Below are 15,468 nucleotides of genomic sequence, written 5' to 3'. Positions count from 1 at the left end.
CCGCAAGCCAATTCACCGGATGGTGGGAGTGACTCATGTCGTTATTGTTATTATTCCTTTTCTGTTACTGTTTCTATTAAACTGTCTTTATCTCAACCCACTTTTTTTTTTTTTTCCTCCCTTTCCCCTCCTTTTTTTCCCCTTTTCTCCTCACCCTTCGGTGTGGGGGTGTGGAAGAGGAGGCGGTGTGTGAGCTGTGTGGTTCTAGTTGCCTGCTGGGGTTAAACCACGCCACTACAGTAGGACTTAAACCCATTGTCTTGTTTGTTTACTAGTGCTGTTGGGAATTTTTCTCCATGAATGTCCTCAAGTAGATAAATTTGCTGACAGTAGGAACTGACATTTGCTTACACAAGAAGGAAGTTAACATAAAGATGCTTTAAGAATAAAATAGAAGAATTTTTATTTCTTTGCCAACCAAGTATCTTGAATAATTACCAAGTAAGCTACATTTGATACAGCTGTTAAGTGCATTGAAGAGTGAATACTAGATATGTTCTTATGGGATCAATCTTATTGTATTTTTTTATTTTGCACCTAAAAACTGCTTCTATAAGTGAAAGAACTCTTGTTTTTGTACTTTTCTTTCAGTGATGCCTATGTGACCTGTTAGAAAAGTAGTCTTTATTGAATGTGCAAGTAGGAGTTGTTGTTTGGGATTAAGGCACTTACCCTTTCTTAGCCTCTACACCTGCAGGATGTGCAAAGGATAAGTTGTTACCACATGTTAAGACTTGCCTGTTGGTACCCTGAGCCAGCAGTGTGCCCTTGTGGCCAAGAAGGCCAATGGCATCCTGGGGTGCATCAAGAAGCATATGGCTAGCAGGTCGAGGGAGGTTATTCTCCCCCTCTACTCTGCCCTGGGGAGGCCACATCTGGAGTACTGTGTCCAGTTCTGGGCTTGCCGGTTCAAGAAGAATAGGGAACTGCTGGAAAGGGTCCAGCAAAGGGCTGCTAAGATGATGAGTGGACTGGAGCATCTTTCTTATGAGGAAAAGCTGAGGGACTTGGGTCTTTTTAGTCTGGAGAAGACTGAAGGGGGGATCTTATCAATACCTATAAATACTTAAAGTGAAGGTGCCAGGGGGATAGGAACAGTCTTTTTTCAGTGGTGCCCAGGGATAGGACAAGAGGTAAGGGGCACAAATTTGAACATAGGAAGTTCTATCTATACATGAGGAGGGACATCTTTACTTTGAGGGTGGCAGAGCACTGGCACAGGCTGCCCAGAGAGGTTGTGGAGTCTCCCACTCTGGAGACATTCAAAACCTGCCTGGATGCTGTCCTGTGCAACCTGTTGTAGGTGACCCTGCTTTGGCAGGGAGGTTGGACTAGATGATCTCCAGAGGTCCCTTCCAACCCCTATCATTCTGTGATTCTGTAAAGGATGACTACAAGTAGCTAGATCTTCTAGTATTGTAAGCTTTGATCAAGTGCTGTTTGATTACTACAGAAATATTTCTAATCTAGGGGAGAAAAGATCCACTGATCTGAATCTACGCCTTAGTCTAGGTGTAGTTTTGAAATCAGCTCAAGTGGAGATATTGGCAAATCACTTAACTGGTTTGCCTTTTCTTTTCCCTTAGTAAAGTGAGGATTTTTGTCTGCTCTTTGGGCTGCTCATAAGGAAGCAAGTGTAAATTCTTCTTGGTTATTGAAAGTATCAAGAAAAACTTGTATTTTTTGCATGTTTGCTTGAGGTCTCTCTTGTGTGTTTTTTTTTTCTCCCCGATCAGATACAAAGAAGGTGGTGAAGCTTTGCTAGTATTGCTTCCCTCAGAAGAAAAAGGCATGGTGGAACAGCTGGCACAGAGGAAAGTACCTGTCAGTGAAATCAAGTAAGTGCCTAATGTCTTGCCTTTGCTATTCAGCCTTCTTTCTACAAGAATAATGTGTGATGAGTCTATGACAATCCTGATGGAGTAAAGTGCTTGAATTGCCTGGAGCTGGACAAACAAGGGAGATAATTTGATTTTGATAGTGTTGAAGAAGGAAAAGACCTTGAGAGGTTACCTTTTCCATCCCCTTTCCCAAAGGCAGGATCAGCTGCACAAATCATTCTTCTCTAACTGTCTAACTTGCCAATGAATAGTTTCACAATTTCCCAAAGTGATCTCATCTATACTTAACACTTCCTGCCATTAAGGTTTTTTCAAGTGTCCGATAAGCCTTGTAAGTAATTTAAGTGAAAAATTTCTTCTGTCCTGTGCCAAGAATATATATGGAAAATTATGTATTCTCTTACTCTTTGCAACTACTTTTTATGTAATTGAACATTTTCATGCTGTCTCTTTCTCTTTTTTCTTTTACAGATTAAACAATTACAATTTCTTTAATCTGTGCTTTTATGTTTTTATACCTTTTATCATTCTTGTTTCTCTTACCTGTCTTTTCTTTAGTTCTAGACTGTTTCTCCAGTTTGTCACGATCTTTCCGAATCGGTTAGCTGAAAAACAGGAAATACAAGATGTGGCTAAATGGTCATTTTACGTACCAGAGAGTATTCCGATGGTGACCTATAGAGATCTATGGTATCTGTACAAAAGAGAACTGGCTTTAAAAGAGTTGCAAAAGTGCATAATAATACCATGTAAAAATAAAAAAAGCACTTATATTTCCAATGTCTATTAAATGCAGAGTAATGGACATGTAAGAAGGACAAAAACTCTAACTGTAAAAATAATAGAAAAAAGCTACACTACTAAAAAGCATCGGTGGGAATTTCTTAATTAGCAGCTCTAGGTAGGAAGGTGTTCATTGTTCTCTGAGTGTCTCAGTGTAATGCTAAATCAAAAGAGGAAACAGAATGTGAAGGAAATATGGAAGAAGACTTGAAAGCAAGCCAAAAAATGTGGCATGAGCCTGACTCAATTTTGAATACTTATATAGTTCAGATTATACAATGCCAAAAATCACAGAGTGGAGACAGAAGAAATCCAGAGAAGGATGGCAAGGTAGAAAACTAAGTTTCTGTACAAGTGGGTATGAGCAAGGCTAGGACTCTTTTAGTTTGAAAAGCTGAGGTTTGAATGTGAAGATATGGATATCTAAGCAAAGAAAATAATTAACTGTATGCAGAAAGTGTTTGTGGAATAATTGTTTTTGAGAAGAAGTCAAAGTAGGGTAAAACTTCAAGTGGTTATTGTTACCTGGTTGCTTAAACCTTCAGGTCTGCCCAAAATTACCTATGCTTTATTCTTTGGATTCTAGTGTAACGAAGGATGGTAAGAAATTGCCACTACTTATATTGTTATCTGGTTTTTATTACACTTTTCATATTCGTTTATGTCAAAACTTGAGTTAAGGTATAAAGTGAACACATACCGTGGGATTTGTCATTATTAAAATCTGCTAAATGAGAATCTTTTTTACTTCATTGACTTTTTCTATTGTAAATTCAATAATGGGATGCATTAAAGTAAGTCAGGATAGCCTGGTTGATTGCAATTTCATATGATGGTGACTTGCAACAAACTTGTTATTTTGCTTTTACAAATGAAAAAGAAGGCTTGTGTGATCAGCTATAATGAAGGGGAAAGAAGCAAGAGCTTGGAATGATAAACACAAAACACTGTCAGTTCCTATTGAATCTTACTCTTTTTGAGTGCTCCAGTGTTCAGCTTCACTAGGCTGATTTCTCTGTTTGGTTTCCCTGAGGATTGCCATTTTTGATAGCATAGTTGGATGTCATCACTCCAAGCGTGCCACACCTGGTCACAAGTTGTCATTTTTGCAGAGGACAGAAACATGCATAGAGCACTTTCCAGATTTAAGGTTTAGTTTTACTTTTTTAGAGTATTTTTGGTGCGTGGTATTGATATTATAGTGTATGCATTTCAGAGGCACTTGTGATCTGCACTTGTGAATGCTGCTTCTGTGTAACAAACTGAGTACACAGCAGCCAGTGAAGTAAGTACACCTTTTCTGGTCAAACACCGATATCGATTCTGTGTAGAACATGCAGGAGCTTCAAATGTAAGAGAACTTTTGCTATAGCAGCAAAAATAAGGACTGGAATGGAGTCAAACAACTACCAAAAGTCTAATTGTGCTTAAAGCTTTCTTTTGATGTTGCTATTTTAAAAAAACCCACACAAGGACAACAAAATAACAACAACAAAAATACCCAAACAATGAAAAAAACCATGTGGGCAATATCAGTAAGGAAACTGAATTAAAGTCTTTTTCTTTTCCTTTAAGCATCATGGTGGTTTAAAAGGATCTGTTGTATAACCACCACAGCGTAAGCAAATTTTTTCTTTTTCTGAACTTCATCTTTTTGCTTCTTAAAATAATAGTTATTCAAGTAATTTATTTTATTTTGATAGTCACTAAATAAATGTCTGATGTCATGCATATTATAAATATTTCACCTTTCTTTGACAGCTAAGCTTTTAACTTCTTGAGTAATGCAGTTAATTGTTTGCACAGCTTATCATAGGACGCTATAAAAAAGCCTCTTAAACCTGTGTTTATTCATGTAAATATAAGTTGGCATTTTTGTACCAGAATAACAATTTGGTTTTAAGAAGGGAAATATTTCATTTCCTCCCCCAATAATTGCGTCATCTATTTGTAATCCAAGTTAGATGTGTCTCTGGAGAGACATCTGTGGCTGCATCTCTTAACACATTCTTGCTAATTTGAAGTTACACCAATGGAAAACTTTGTTTTGTTTTGGTGTTTTTGTTTTTTTTTTCTTTTAACACCACCCCAAAAATTCATTTTTTCACCAAGCCACTAGGGCATATGTATAATAAATACATTTAAGTAACATTCTTAACTGAAATCATTATAAGCAATTTCAGGGCTTTTGATGAATAATATATTTGAACAGCCTGCCTGAGATCCAGTTCTTCAGTCTCTAAAATGTACCTTTGTATTTGTACCATTGTAATGAAGGGGAATGCTTTTACTGAGAATTGTCTACCCAGTGTGGTTAAGGCTTAAATGGTTTAGCATTGTACATCTAAGATGCCAACTAAAATCTTTAAAAAAATTTTCTTGTAATTACTTGTGGATTGCAAACCAGTTTCATCCTAGAAGTTTTTAACTACAAATTTTCTTAGGTTGCTTACTTCTAGCTAGCTTCCCAATTAATACAATCCTGTTCAGTTGATGAATTGTTGAAGAAGTTCCATCAACCCGTGGATCATGTTCCACGTCTTCTGTTGAAGTCTTCTGGTGTTGTTTGTGCATATTCACTTAATTATAGATTCTTAAAAATTGATTTAACTTGTAAGTTTGAAGGAAATGAGCATTGCTTGCTGCTAACAGAATTTAACTCTTCAAACTTCTGAAATTAATTCTGAAAGCTTTTTGTCTCTAAAACATCACTGTCAATTAAAGTGTTTTGCTGTTCTTGTTAACCTGTTATCTTGCACAGGGATTGCAAGAACCATTTTTCTGTTACTTTCCTTGGTTTGTGTTTTCTGACTCACAAACAGCTCTTAACATTTCTTTATTTCGTTGAGACAGAGCTTGTAAAACAGTTCCATGATTTGAAAGGAGAGAGGGCAATAACTTTATTCTTTTCCTGAATACCTATGCAAAAGGCTAGGGTTTGGGCTGTTTTCTTAGTTTTCAATTTTAAATCCAAGCTCCCTGTAGAGCCTGTTAGTGTACCATACCTTTCTAATCGGCACAAGCTGCCAATTTACAGGTAGTGCTTTTAATAATAGATCTCTTTTTCATCGTTCAGACGGAGCAAGAGAAAATGCAAAATATGCAATAATAAATATGGTATTTTAAAGCATTCAAATATGGCAAAAAGCTACTCTGAAAATATTAAATATTATGTACATATTTATAAGGAGTTTATAATTTCAAAGTTTTAGATACAAGCTGTAAACTGAAATTATTTTTGATAATACCTTGACTCTACCTCATTGCATCCAATTTTCTTGATGAGAGCTGCTTCCTAAGGGGTTATCGTAACAAATTTTGTGTCTAGAAAATTTTACTAAAGGAACTGCAAGTATGTAGATACCCATGATGTAATATTGCTTTCTTTAATATTATGGCAAAAATGTGGTCTTGAAGAAAACAACTATAACAACAAAAAAACAGCTTTTTTTTTCTGACAGTGGTGAATATTTGGATATGTATTGCACATGACAGTGATATTAAAACTAGAGAATCTATTAGAACTTGCTGCATCCTAATTAGCATTATGACCGTAGGACAATCCATTGGTGTCACTAACCAGCGTGGTTATGCTCCTGTACGTGATCTGCTGGTGTGAGGCTGGCGACTCTGAACAGCCTTCCTTAGGTCTTCCTCCTCTCTCCATCCTTCCAGGTTGTCCAGTGTCACCAGGCTGAGAGCACAGAGCAAAACCTGCTGCTGCTTGGAAGCTGGGTGGAATATGGAAACTGTTCTGCCACATCATGGCAGCATGGTCTTTTTGATGGTTGTTGGGCTTTTTTGTTTAAATTCTTCTTTGGAGAGGAAGGGGAAGAGAGAGTATCTGGTTAAACAGTGCTTGTATCCTGGCGTTAAAAACAGGGGAAATGAGAGGAAAGCAGAGTGCGTATCTACCAGGCAATTTGGAGAGCGCTGTCTGATCAGTTCATAAGAGCAAGCAAGCTGAGTTCATATTTATGTCGTGGCACAGTCAAGTGTGGCCATTTATGTAACTGCTAGGCAAAATAACAGTTTCGAAAAGTTATACTGCTCTTTAAATGCAAGATTTGTGCTCACAGAGTAAGAAAAGAAACAGCCTAGTTAAAATGACAGACAATGTCCTAAAAACCCCTTCTAGTCTTTGCATAGTTGGTTCTAGCTCACTGGTTCTTGGCTGTTTAGGCAACCTTATAAATTGCAATATTTCATTTAAGTGTTTATTTTTTATTTTTGTCTCTCCAAATAGTCAATGTATATAATTATTGTAAGGAGTTTTATTTGTTCAGAAAGAAAACACATGCAAACTCATTAAAACTAAAATCCAATTTAACAATGACTAGCTTTCTTATTTTTGGAATCCCAGCATGAAACGAAGACAACAGTGGGTGGTTGTCTTGTTACAGCGTTGGAAAGGAGAGAATCCAGTATTATGATCCTTTTTTAATATGCAGTATTGCAAATTTACTCATTTCTTAACAAATGCATAACCTCAAAATGTGCTTGGGTCACCGTGTTCTTGGTTGACATTGCCTAAGTTTACACCACCATGCTTTTAACTGTAAAGTATCTTGTGTTTTCTGTCTTTTTCAAACCCTTTTCTGCAAATTTCAACATATTACTCAAACTAAAATTGATGTGCAGTTAACATACATCTTGTCTAAGATTATTGTCCATTATGCTTGGGGCCCCAATGATGTATTGTTTCCTCTAAGTAATGAATCATATTCCCACAATAATCAAGTCATAGAAAATAATGAGTAATCATGGGCCCGGGTGAGAATTGGAACTTGGTATGCATTTTGAGTTTGACGGTGACAACAATAAGTAGTTGACAGTCCCAAATACTCTTTGCGTGGAGCTCCAAGGACAGTTTTACATTTGCTTAAAGATTTCTTGTAGACCATGGTTTCCTAGCTTATGAGAATGCAACTGCCAGATGCTTTGCTGACATCAAATATGACATCTGTTTCTTTCCGATTAGTAAAGCCTGCTAATGCTGCTATGAAGGATAATCAAACTGATTAGTCGTGTTTTGCCTCTGACTAAGCGATGTTGGCCGTTGTGTTTACTTATTTTCTTCAGGTGCTTGCAAATTCTTTTAGGTATCAAGAAAAAAGTTAATTGTTGAATTACTTTTTTTGCCTGCTTTGAAGATGAGTACTGTGTTTACCTGCCCTGTCCCTTAGGTGGTTATTTATCTCAGAAGAGTTCTCAAGAATAGGTGCAACTGACTCAAAGTGGTCTGACTTTCCCTCTAGCTGCTATGGAGCAAATTTCTTTTGACTCAGATTTATTGAAGTACCTGTTATCCTGTGATTTGCAATTCTGGTGTGAGCTTGGACTGTGCTGTAGCTGTTGTTAGCAGTTTGATTGCAGCTGCCACTTTGAGTGAAGACAAGGGAAAAAAGATACTGGCTAATTTAAGGGCCTCTCTTAATAGCTTTCCCATAACTTAACAGCAATCCAACACTTCTCTGGGCTGTCCGAATACTGATGTTCACGTTAATCTTTTTTTTCTTATTCATGCTATGCCCTCTTTACTTTTTGTATCTCATTTTCTGCTTGTGTTTCTTATTTTATCCCAGCGTATTTGTGCTGTTTTTATACTTGTCTTCAGTTCTACTTTAAGCTTGCTTCTTGAGTTTCAGGTCATTGTAGACATGTTGATTTCATCTAGGCAGCCTTTTTACTCTTCCTTCTGTTTTTCCTCTGCAGTGAGGTAGTATACTTTGTGTTGTACCTTCTAATACAGTTTGGTATTAAGGAAACCACTACTTTTAGTTTGCTATTCTACCATTTTTCCTTTGTTAGGATCGTAAATATTTTAATTGTCACCTTCTCAATCTTGTTTTATAGAATAAAATCTAGAAAAGCCTTATTTCTATTTACTTTTTCTGTCTCTGGTATCTTGTATTCATTCTGTCCTGCATTGCATTTCAAAGACTTGTTGGTCAGTTTGTGCTCCACTGAATTTTTCATGCCTCTTCTCTCTTATGTCTTTACACTTTCAGAGTGTAAATTATTTGCTAGCTTGAAACTCGAACTCAGCTTTTTGATCTTTCACTAAAACTGTAGCTAAGTAGCTTTTGTGTGCACTACGGCCTTCCACTGGCTGTATCTGACAGAGATAAGAAATGGAAATGGTGAGGAAATAAAGCTTGATGTCTTCATAAATTAAAGTATTTTTTGGAAATCCTGTCTAACCCCTTGCTTAATTGCTGCTTTCATATTTAGTAAGAATAATTGACGATCGTAATGGCTTATGTTACAAAAAATGACTGATTAAAAAACATTTTGTAGAGTCATGTTTTCTAGACTGACTTAGTGGTATGTGAAGAATCATGATTTTGATTCTTTTTTTTTTTTCTTGACTTCCTTCAGCAAAGGCTATGTTTTGTTGTACAGTTTGGGATGAAATGGCACACAGCAGCAAGAACCAGATTAAGAAATCTGATAGCTGTGTATCTCAACCTCTACTTGAGTGCTACCCTCCTGCCATATTTGGTAGCTTGTATGGTACCCTGGGTGACACTAGAAGATCCAAACCAGAAGTAGATAAGAAAAGATCTGGGCAAATAAACCTGGAATAGTGTAGGTATCACTGGAATAACTGTAAAAATCCAGAGTCTGGGAGAGGACTTGTATACCTTTTTACTAGGTTTAATGGCATTTTCTATAATACAGTCACTGTTCTTAATTCATCTGATCAGTATCTTGAGGAGGTCTTAAATCTGTTTAATCTCATGTCCTCTATTTTTGCTGTTCTTGCTGTACGTAAATTTCAGTATTCCCAGGGCAATGGATCTTATTTAAGCTTTCAAAAATGTTGAGAATTTCCTTATGAAGACTGCTATCTCAGTATAAAGTAGTCCTATAATTCATTATGCTGCTTCTATATTTTTTCTCAGCATTTTTATAAATTCAGGAAGTTCTTTACTGCTGATTTTGGCTTTGCTTTGAAAGAAGTTTCACCATCTTCACTGAAAACTGTCTCTGGATAAAAAGTCTGAACTCCCATTTGTCTTTTCTGTATTATTCATTTGAGGAGCGTATGCTTCGTCCTTAATGTGGTTCCATTCCAAGCTTGTTCAGAGTCTTAATAGCTTTATGCATATGAAAGCAATGCAGAAGATGTGAAGATACTCCTGAGAACTTAATCGGTGCTTATTTTTGCATATTCTAATAATTAAAGCTAAATTTCTTCTTCTTTTTTTTTTTTTAAATTAGAATTAATCCTGAAAAACTTACAGACATCCAAAAGAGGCTGCAAGCTTTCTTAGCTCAAGATCAGGAGTTAAAAGACAAAGCTCAACGGGTAAGTCATCTGCTGCGCTATAGATTTTGAGGCAAGCTAGTCAAGTAGAACTGCTGTTGGAATAACTGACCTGCTCATATGTGCCCTAGCAGCAGTGTTTGGAACTGCTAAATAATTCTGATTTTTAAGCTTTAAAACATGAAAAAAACAGTAGAAACAATAATCATGTGTTAGCAGTTGATGGTAAGTATGCCTGTTATAGCTTGTGTGAGTTGTCATGGGCTCAGCATGCCCTCATGACCCTGATGCCTGAAGAGCCACCTGACCTACTGCTGTTGTGCCGAAGTTAAGGCGTAGGTGGGGACATATTTATTTCAGAGTCTTGGTTATGGAAGTAATTTTTGATTTAGTAGTCACTGCTTCGCAGCCGTTTGAGGGCTTTTATTGTTTTGTTCGAGTCTTTCCCAGCTGATTGAGTCCTAAACCTGGGGAGGAGCAACCCTATACACTAGTATAGGCTGAGACCAAATGGCTGGAAAGCAACTTTGCAGAAGACGACCTGGGGCAACAGGTGGTCCTAGTGGACAACAGGTTGAACATGAGCTAACAATGTGCCTTTGCAGCAAAGAAGGCCAAACACATTCTGGGCAGCATTAGGCAAAGTGTTGCTGGCAGGTCAAGGGAGGTAATCCTTCCCGTGCTCTCTGCTCAGCTCTGGTGAGACACAGCTGGAGCACAAAGCTTGATTCTGGGCTTCCAGACATGCACATACTGGAGACAAGACCAATGAAGAACCACAGAGATGACTGAGCACTTAGAGTATTTCCTGTATTAGGAGAAAAGGATAAATTGGATGGAGCCATTCTGAGTGGTGTCCAGTGGCAGGAGAGGAGGCAATGGCAACAAATTTATACAAAAACCTCCATTTAACCCCCCCCCCAAAACCCTTTCATTGTGAGGGTGATAGAACACTAGAACAGGTTGCACAGAGAGGCTGTGCAGTCTCCATTGCTGGATATTAAAAACTGGGTGTGTTCCTGAGCAGCCTGCTCTACCTGACCTTGCTTTGAGCAGGGGCCTGGACTAGGTGATCTCTGGAGGTCAACTTCAACTATTCTGTGATTCTGTGAAGCATAAAGCTGTTAAATCAGTCCAAATGTATCTTTTTTCATCATGTATGCTTGGTAGCATGATGGAGAATAGGACTGTGTTCCCTTTTCAGTTCAGTAACCCTTTTGATTGAAGGGGATAGGTAAATTGGAAATTCTTCCTGAGGACTTTTCTTGGGAAGCTGATAAAGAACATTTTGAAATAATAATAATAATAATTAAAAAAAAAGGTTACTGAAAAGTATTGAATTTCATTCTGTGGCTTAAAAAGTTAAAAATATGAAACCATGTAGGCCTCATGTGCCCACTTTCTTAATCAATTTTTATTGTTGTATCTCCAGAATATGTACAGCAGTTTGTCCTTTCTCACTGGTGAATGCAGTGCATTGAATATAGCATTTTAACTTTCATTTGGATTTAAATGAGAAGCAAAATAGCTTAGAATAGCTCTTCTAGGTAATATGGAGTGTGAATGGGACAACGAAGAGGATTTTTTTGCTGTCCTGATTAATGCTGGGAGACTCCGTGAACAACATGTGAACTTCACCAAGGTTTCAGCAGGTTTGGGAAAGGTTAGGAAAACTTAAAATAAGTAGGTATTTTCCTGGACTAGAATGAGCTAGTTATAAAGGACACTTTCCATGGAAGATGGCCCGTGAAACATTTCTGGTCATCATGCTGCCTCTTCTTGCCATCATTAGACATGTTTCCTGACCTTTCACTGCTTTTATCATATCTTTAGGCTGTGAACTCTTTGGGATAGAGCTTACTACTTGTGTTACTGAAGCGCTTCAATGTGTTGGTTTTCTGAGGTTGGTGTGCTTGCTTGTTTGTGTTCAAACAGTGTGGATATCCTGAGCTTATGAACTCTGTAGTTGTACCAAGTGTCTTCCAAACTATGCCAGATCAGGAGTTCAAATTGAAATGCAGGGAGACAAGATGATTCGAAGAAAAATAAGAAAATCTTTTAGGTCACACTTTTTTTTATAAACTATAGGTCAAATTTAAAGAGCACTACTAAGGCCAAATGGTCAGAAATACATAAATGCCAAAGCCTGAGAAATACAAGTTCTACAATACAAGTTCAAGGAAAAGATCGCAGAAATTCTGGATTAGTGTAAATAACTTTTTATTTGTCTGAGCTGGCATGGGGGTTGATGACACCTGAAGATATTCTGGTAAACCTGAGTGATAGGGTAAAATGAAAAAGGGATCGTGAATGTTTAAAGATAAACTAAGAGTTGTAGTCTTTCTGTTAAACTCAGATGTACAAAGAGGCCAGTTATCACAGAATTGCGGAATTTTCAGAGTTGGAAGGGACCTCTAGAGATCATCTAGTCCAACTCTGCTGCTAAAGCAGGATTGCCTAGAGCACATAGGCACAAGTTGCCATATTTAAAACTTAAAAGGTGAGGCTCATTTCACCTACCTTTAGATGTCCAATGTGAGCTAGTCTGCCTGAGCTTTCATTTATAGCTGATAGAGAGGAAAAGGCACTTCTAGGATGCATCCTGATGTAGATACCTTAAAAACCCTTTGGGATGGATGAACGGTGGTTTCTTTGCACTGCAAAGGTAGCCTGTGTGACGTTACCTAGCTTGGATGCCTGCAGTAGGGACAGCCTCTGGGTCAGAGGAGTGTCATTCTTATTCTCCTAAACAAAGTGTCTTAAATCAAAGTGCCTGAGGAAGTCAGTGGGAGCTTTGTGAATAAAATGTCTACGGCAATATTCAAGGGATGACTTTTAAAACTATTTTTGATGTTTAGGTATCCCAGGTTTTTGTAGTGTTCAAAGTGTTACTTGCAGCATGAGGAATGTCAGTGCAAGCTTCATCCAGATGTTGTACAGGCCAGATGTCCTGGTGACATATTATGATCATCTGCAGCTGGCACAGGAAGTTGTAGTTACACCAGTTTGTATTGGAAGTGACAGAGCAGCTGGCTGGGGGAGGACGGGAGTAGGAGGAAGCCAGCATCATCTTACTTGCAATGAAAATACTAACAAACCTCTCTGTTTCTGGCTTTGGCTTTTTAAGATCTCTTAAAAGGCAGAGAAAGATGGTTCTGAATTAGGCAAAAGAATATGATGATAAAGTTTAAAAATAGCACAAGAGTAAAATCAAACATGGGCTGTCTGTCAATGTTACAGATAAAAACTTCAGTTCATTTTGAAATATTTTTAATTACCTTTTAATTACCCTTTCAAACTATTATTGCAATTTTTCATTTGTGGGCAGCAATGCAGTGTCATCTTGCAGACAAACTTTATATACATTCAGTTTTTGAAAATCTTGGAAGTATCGACAAGTGATTTATCATAGAAGTGTCCCTTCTTAATATAATTTAGGTATGAGTGTTCAGATATACTACGCAAATGTGCCCCAGTAGTCTTACATATCAATATGAATAAAACAATAAAAATAATGCAAATGAAATCCTGACCTTGGATCCTTATATGGAATGCTGGATTTCTCAAAGGCATGGGTGTTCTGCTGTCTAGCCCGTCTGTTGCAAACTGCCAAATTCTTGACATTTGTAAGAAATAAATTCCTTACGTGAATGGATCAAATAGCAGTGAAACAGCATAGCTATGCACAGAAGTTCACGTAGGATGGAGTTTACTGTGTTGAGGGCAAGAGATCTAAGTGATTGTGTCCTCTAAGCTTGTTAATTTACTTCAAGATGCTTTTACTTTGTTTTTTTTAAAAAAAAAAGAAAAAAGAGAGAAGAAAATTCTTGATTACTAATTGCTTCAACAAGCTTCATGGTTCATTTCATAGGACGTGGTTCCTCTGCTGTTGCTTGGGGAGAGGGTGAATCAGATTGGGGGTCCTTTGAAACCTTTGCAGTTGCTCTCATGGACTGATGCTGCTTTTTGGTATTTCTTGTAATTTTAATATTTAATATGCTAATTTATCCAGTTCTGAAAAACAGTTTTTTAAAAAAAAAGTGTGTTTCTCTTCCTAGTTTGAATGATACTGTGTAGGGCATACTGGGCACAACGTGATGTCTGTCCATTAAATTCTTCATCACACCCACAGGGACATGCAGGGTGTTACAGCCTGAAGTTCCAGTCATGCCCTGTTACTTTGAATTCTGTCAAAACAGCACATAAATTGAATTGTGTGTGTGTTTAATATTTAAAACAATTATCCAAGAAATACATCAATAAATCACAGTTCAAATGTAGCAAATTAGTAGAGCATTATGTATTTCTAGTACTTACACAATAATCTCACGTGGTTTTGGGGGATTTTTGCTACTATTGCAATAGAGCTGTAATATGTTTCTGATGCCCAACATTAACATTGTCCATAATGGTATAAATTAAATCATACAATATTTTTGTAATGTTCAGTGATTAAAAAAACCCACAATACCTTGAAAGTAAAATCGAAACAGCAAAAATAGCAGTGGACAACAGCAATTCATAAAAGAACAGGAAAAAAGTTCAGACTCACTAAACTTGTTCTCCCTCAGCAGTCCAGTGTGTGTGCAGAGTGACTACATCTTAGGAGAACTGAATAAAATCCAAGAGAGGTGATGATATTTTAGGAGGAGGTTGAAGTGAAGGTACTGAAATCAAATAAAAATCAGAAGTAATTTGCTTTTTCTGTAATTCCTTTCTGTTCTTGTGAAGTAGAACAACTGTTCCATGCTGTATATGACTTTTCTCGTTTGGGTGTAAGATCTTGGAGTAGAGAATATCTTTTGCTGGAAGTGTTCACAATGCCTAAACCAATAGAGAACGAGGTCAGCTGAAGACTTTAATCATCATTATATTATTATTGTCTGATCTTTGAAACATGTTACCTTAATTAGATGCCTATTTCTTTGAACATAGAGCTATGCCATCCTGCATTTAGTCCATGACAAACTTGAAAAATTGTTTTGAGTCTTAGTGGGCTGAACCCTGTGTACAGCTGATAGATGTGACTTAGAACATTTGGCATTTGTTTGGGGGTTCATTCTTAGTTATTGTAGGGCTTGATACATGTTCAGAAGGTATGATCTTTCTGCCCTTTATCTTTCACTTATTTATTTCCAGACCATGTGTACCAAAGAAATACTGGTAACGTAAGTGGATAGCTTTATAGGTTATGGAAAAGGTAGAATGAGATTTTTGTCCTGTGGCATGTAGTGGCTCATGTAGATCTTCAGATCTGTAGATATTGCAACTCTCAGATTCACAGGAAAGGTAATTCTTGTTTAACCTGATTTTTTTTTTCCAGCTGCCACTACAGTAAAAGAAGAGGGTCTGACATTTCTTTTTGTCACTGCTTGTTAAATTATTGAAGCCTTTTCCTAGAGGTTCTAGTGTTGCTTAACCCCAGTCAGCAACTAGGACCACGCAGCTACTTGCTCACACCACCTCCCTGGTCCTCCAGTAGGGTAGGGAGAAGAGGGAAAAAAACCCTCATGGATTGAGAGAGAGAAAGTTTAATAAAGCAGTAATGGAAGAGGAAACTAACAATAACAA

At 37.4% G+C, this 15,468-nt stretch overlaps 1 protein-coding gene across 1 annotated transcript in view; it reads left to right on the top strand.

The window, feature by feature from the left end:
• The window catches only part of DDX10 (DEAD (Asp-Glu-Ala-Asp) box polypeptide 10), a 194,268-nt gene that overhangs the window by 30,444 nt on the left and 148,356 nt on the right, over nucleotides 1–15,468 (top strand). Inside the window, exons 10-11 of the mRNA XM_009890920.1 lie at nucleotides 1,737–1,838; nucleotides 9,852–9,939. Coding sequence (XP_009889222.1) covers nucleotides 1,737–1,838; nucleotides 9,852–9,939 — 190 coding nt within the window. The remainder of the gene's footprint in view (nucleotides 1–1,736; nucleotides 1,839–9,851; nucleotides 9,940–15,468) is intronic.

Source organism: Charadrius vociferus, unplaced genomic scaffold (genome assembly GCF_000708025.1).
Source record: "Charadrius vociferus isolate BGI_N301 unplaced genomic scaffold, ASM70802v2 scaffold118, whole genome shotgun sequence".
NCBI lineage: Eukaryota > Metazoa > Chordata > Aves > Charadriiformes > Charadriidae > Charadrius > Charadrius vociferus.
Note: the sequence above shows the minus strand (reverse complement) of the source record. Positions and strands in the feature narration are given on the sequence as shown.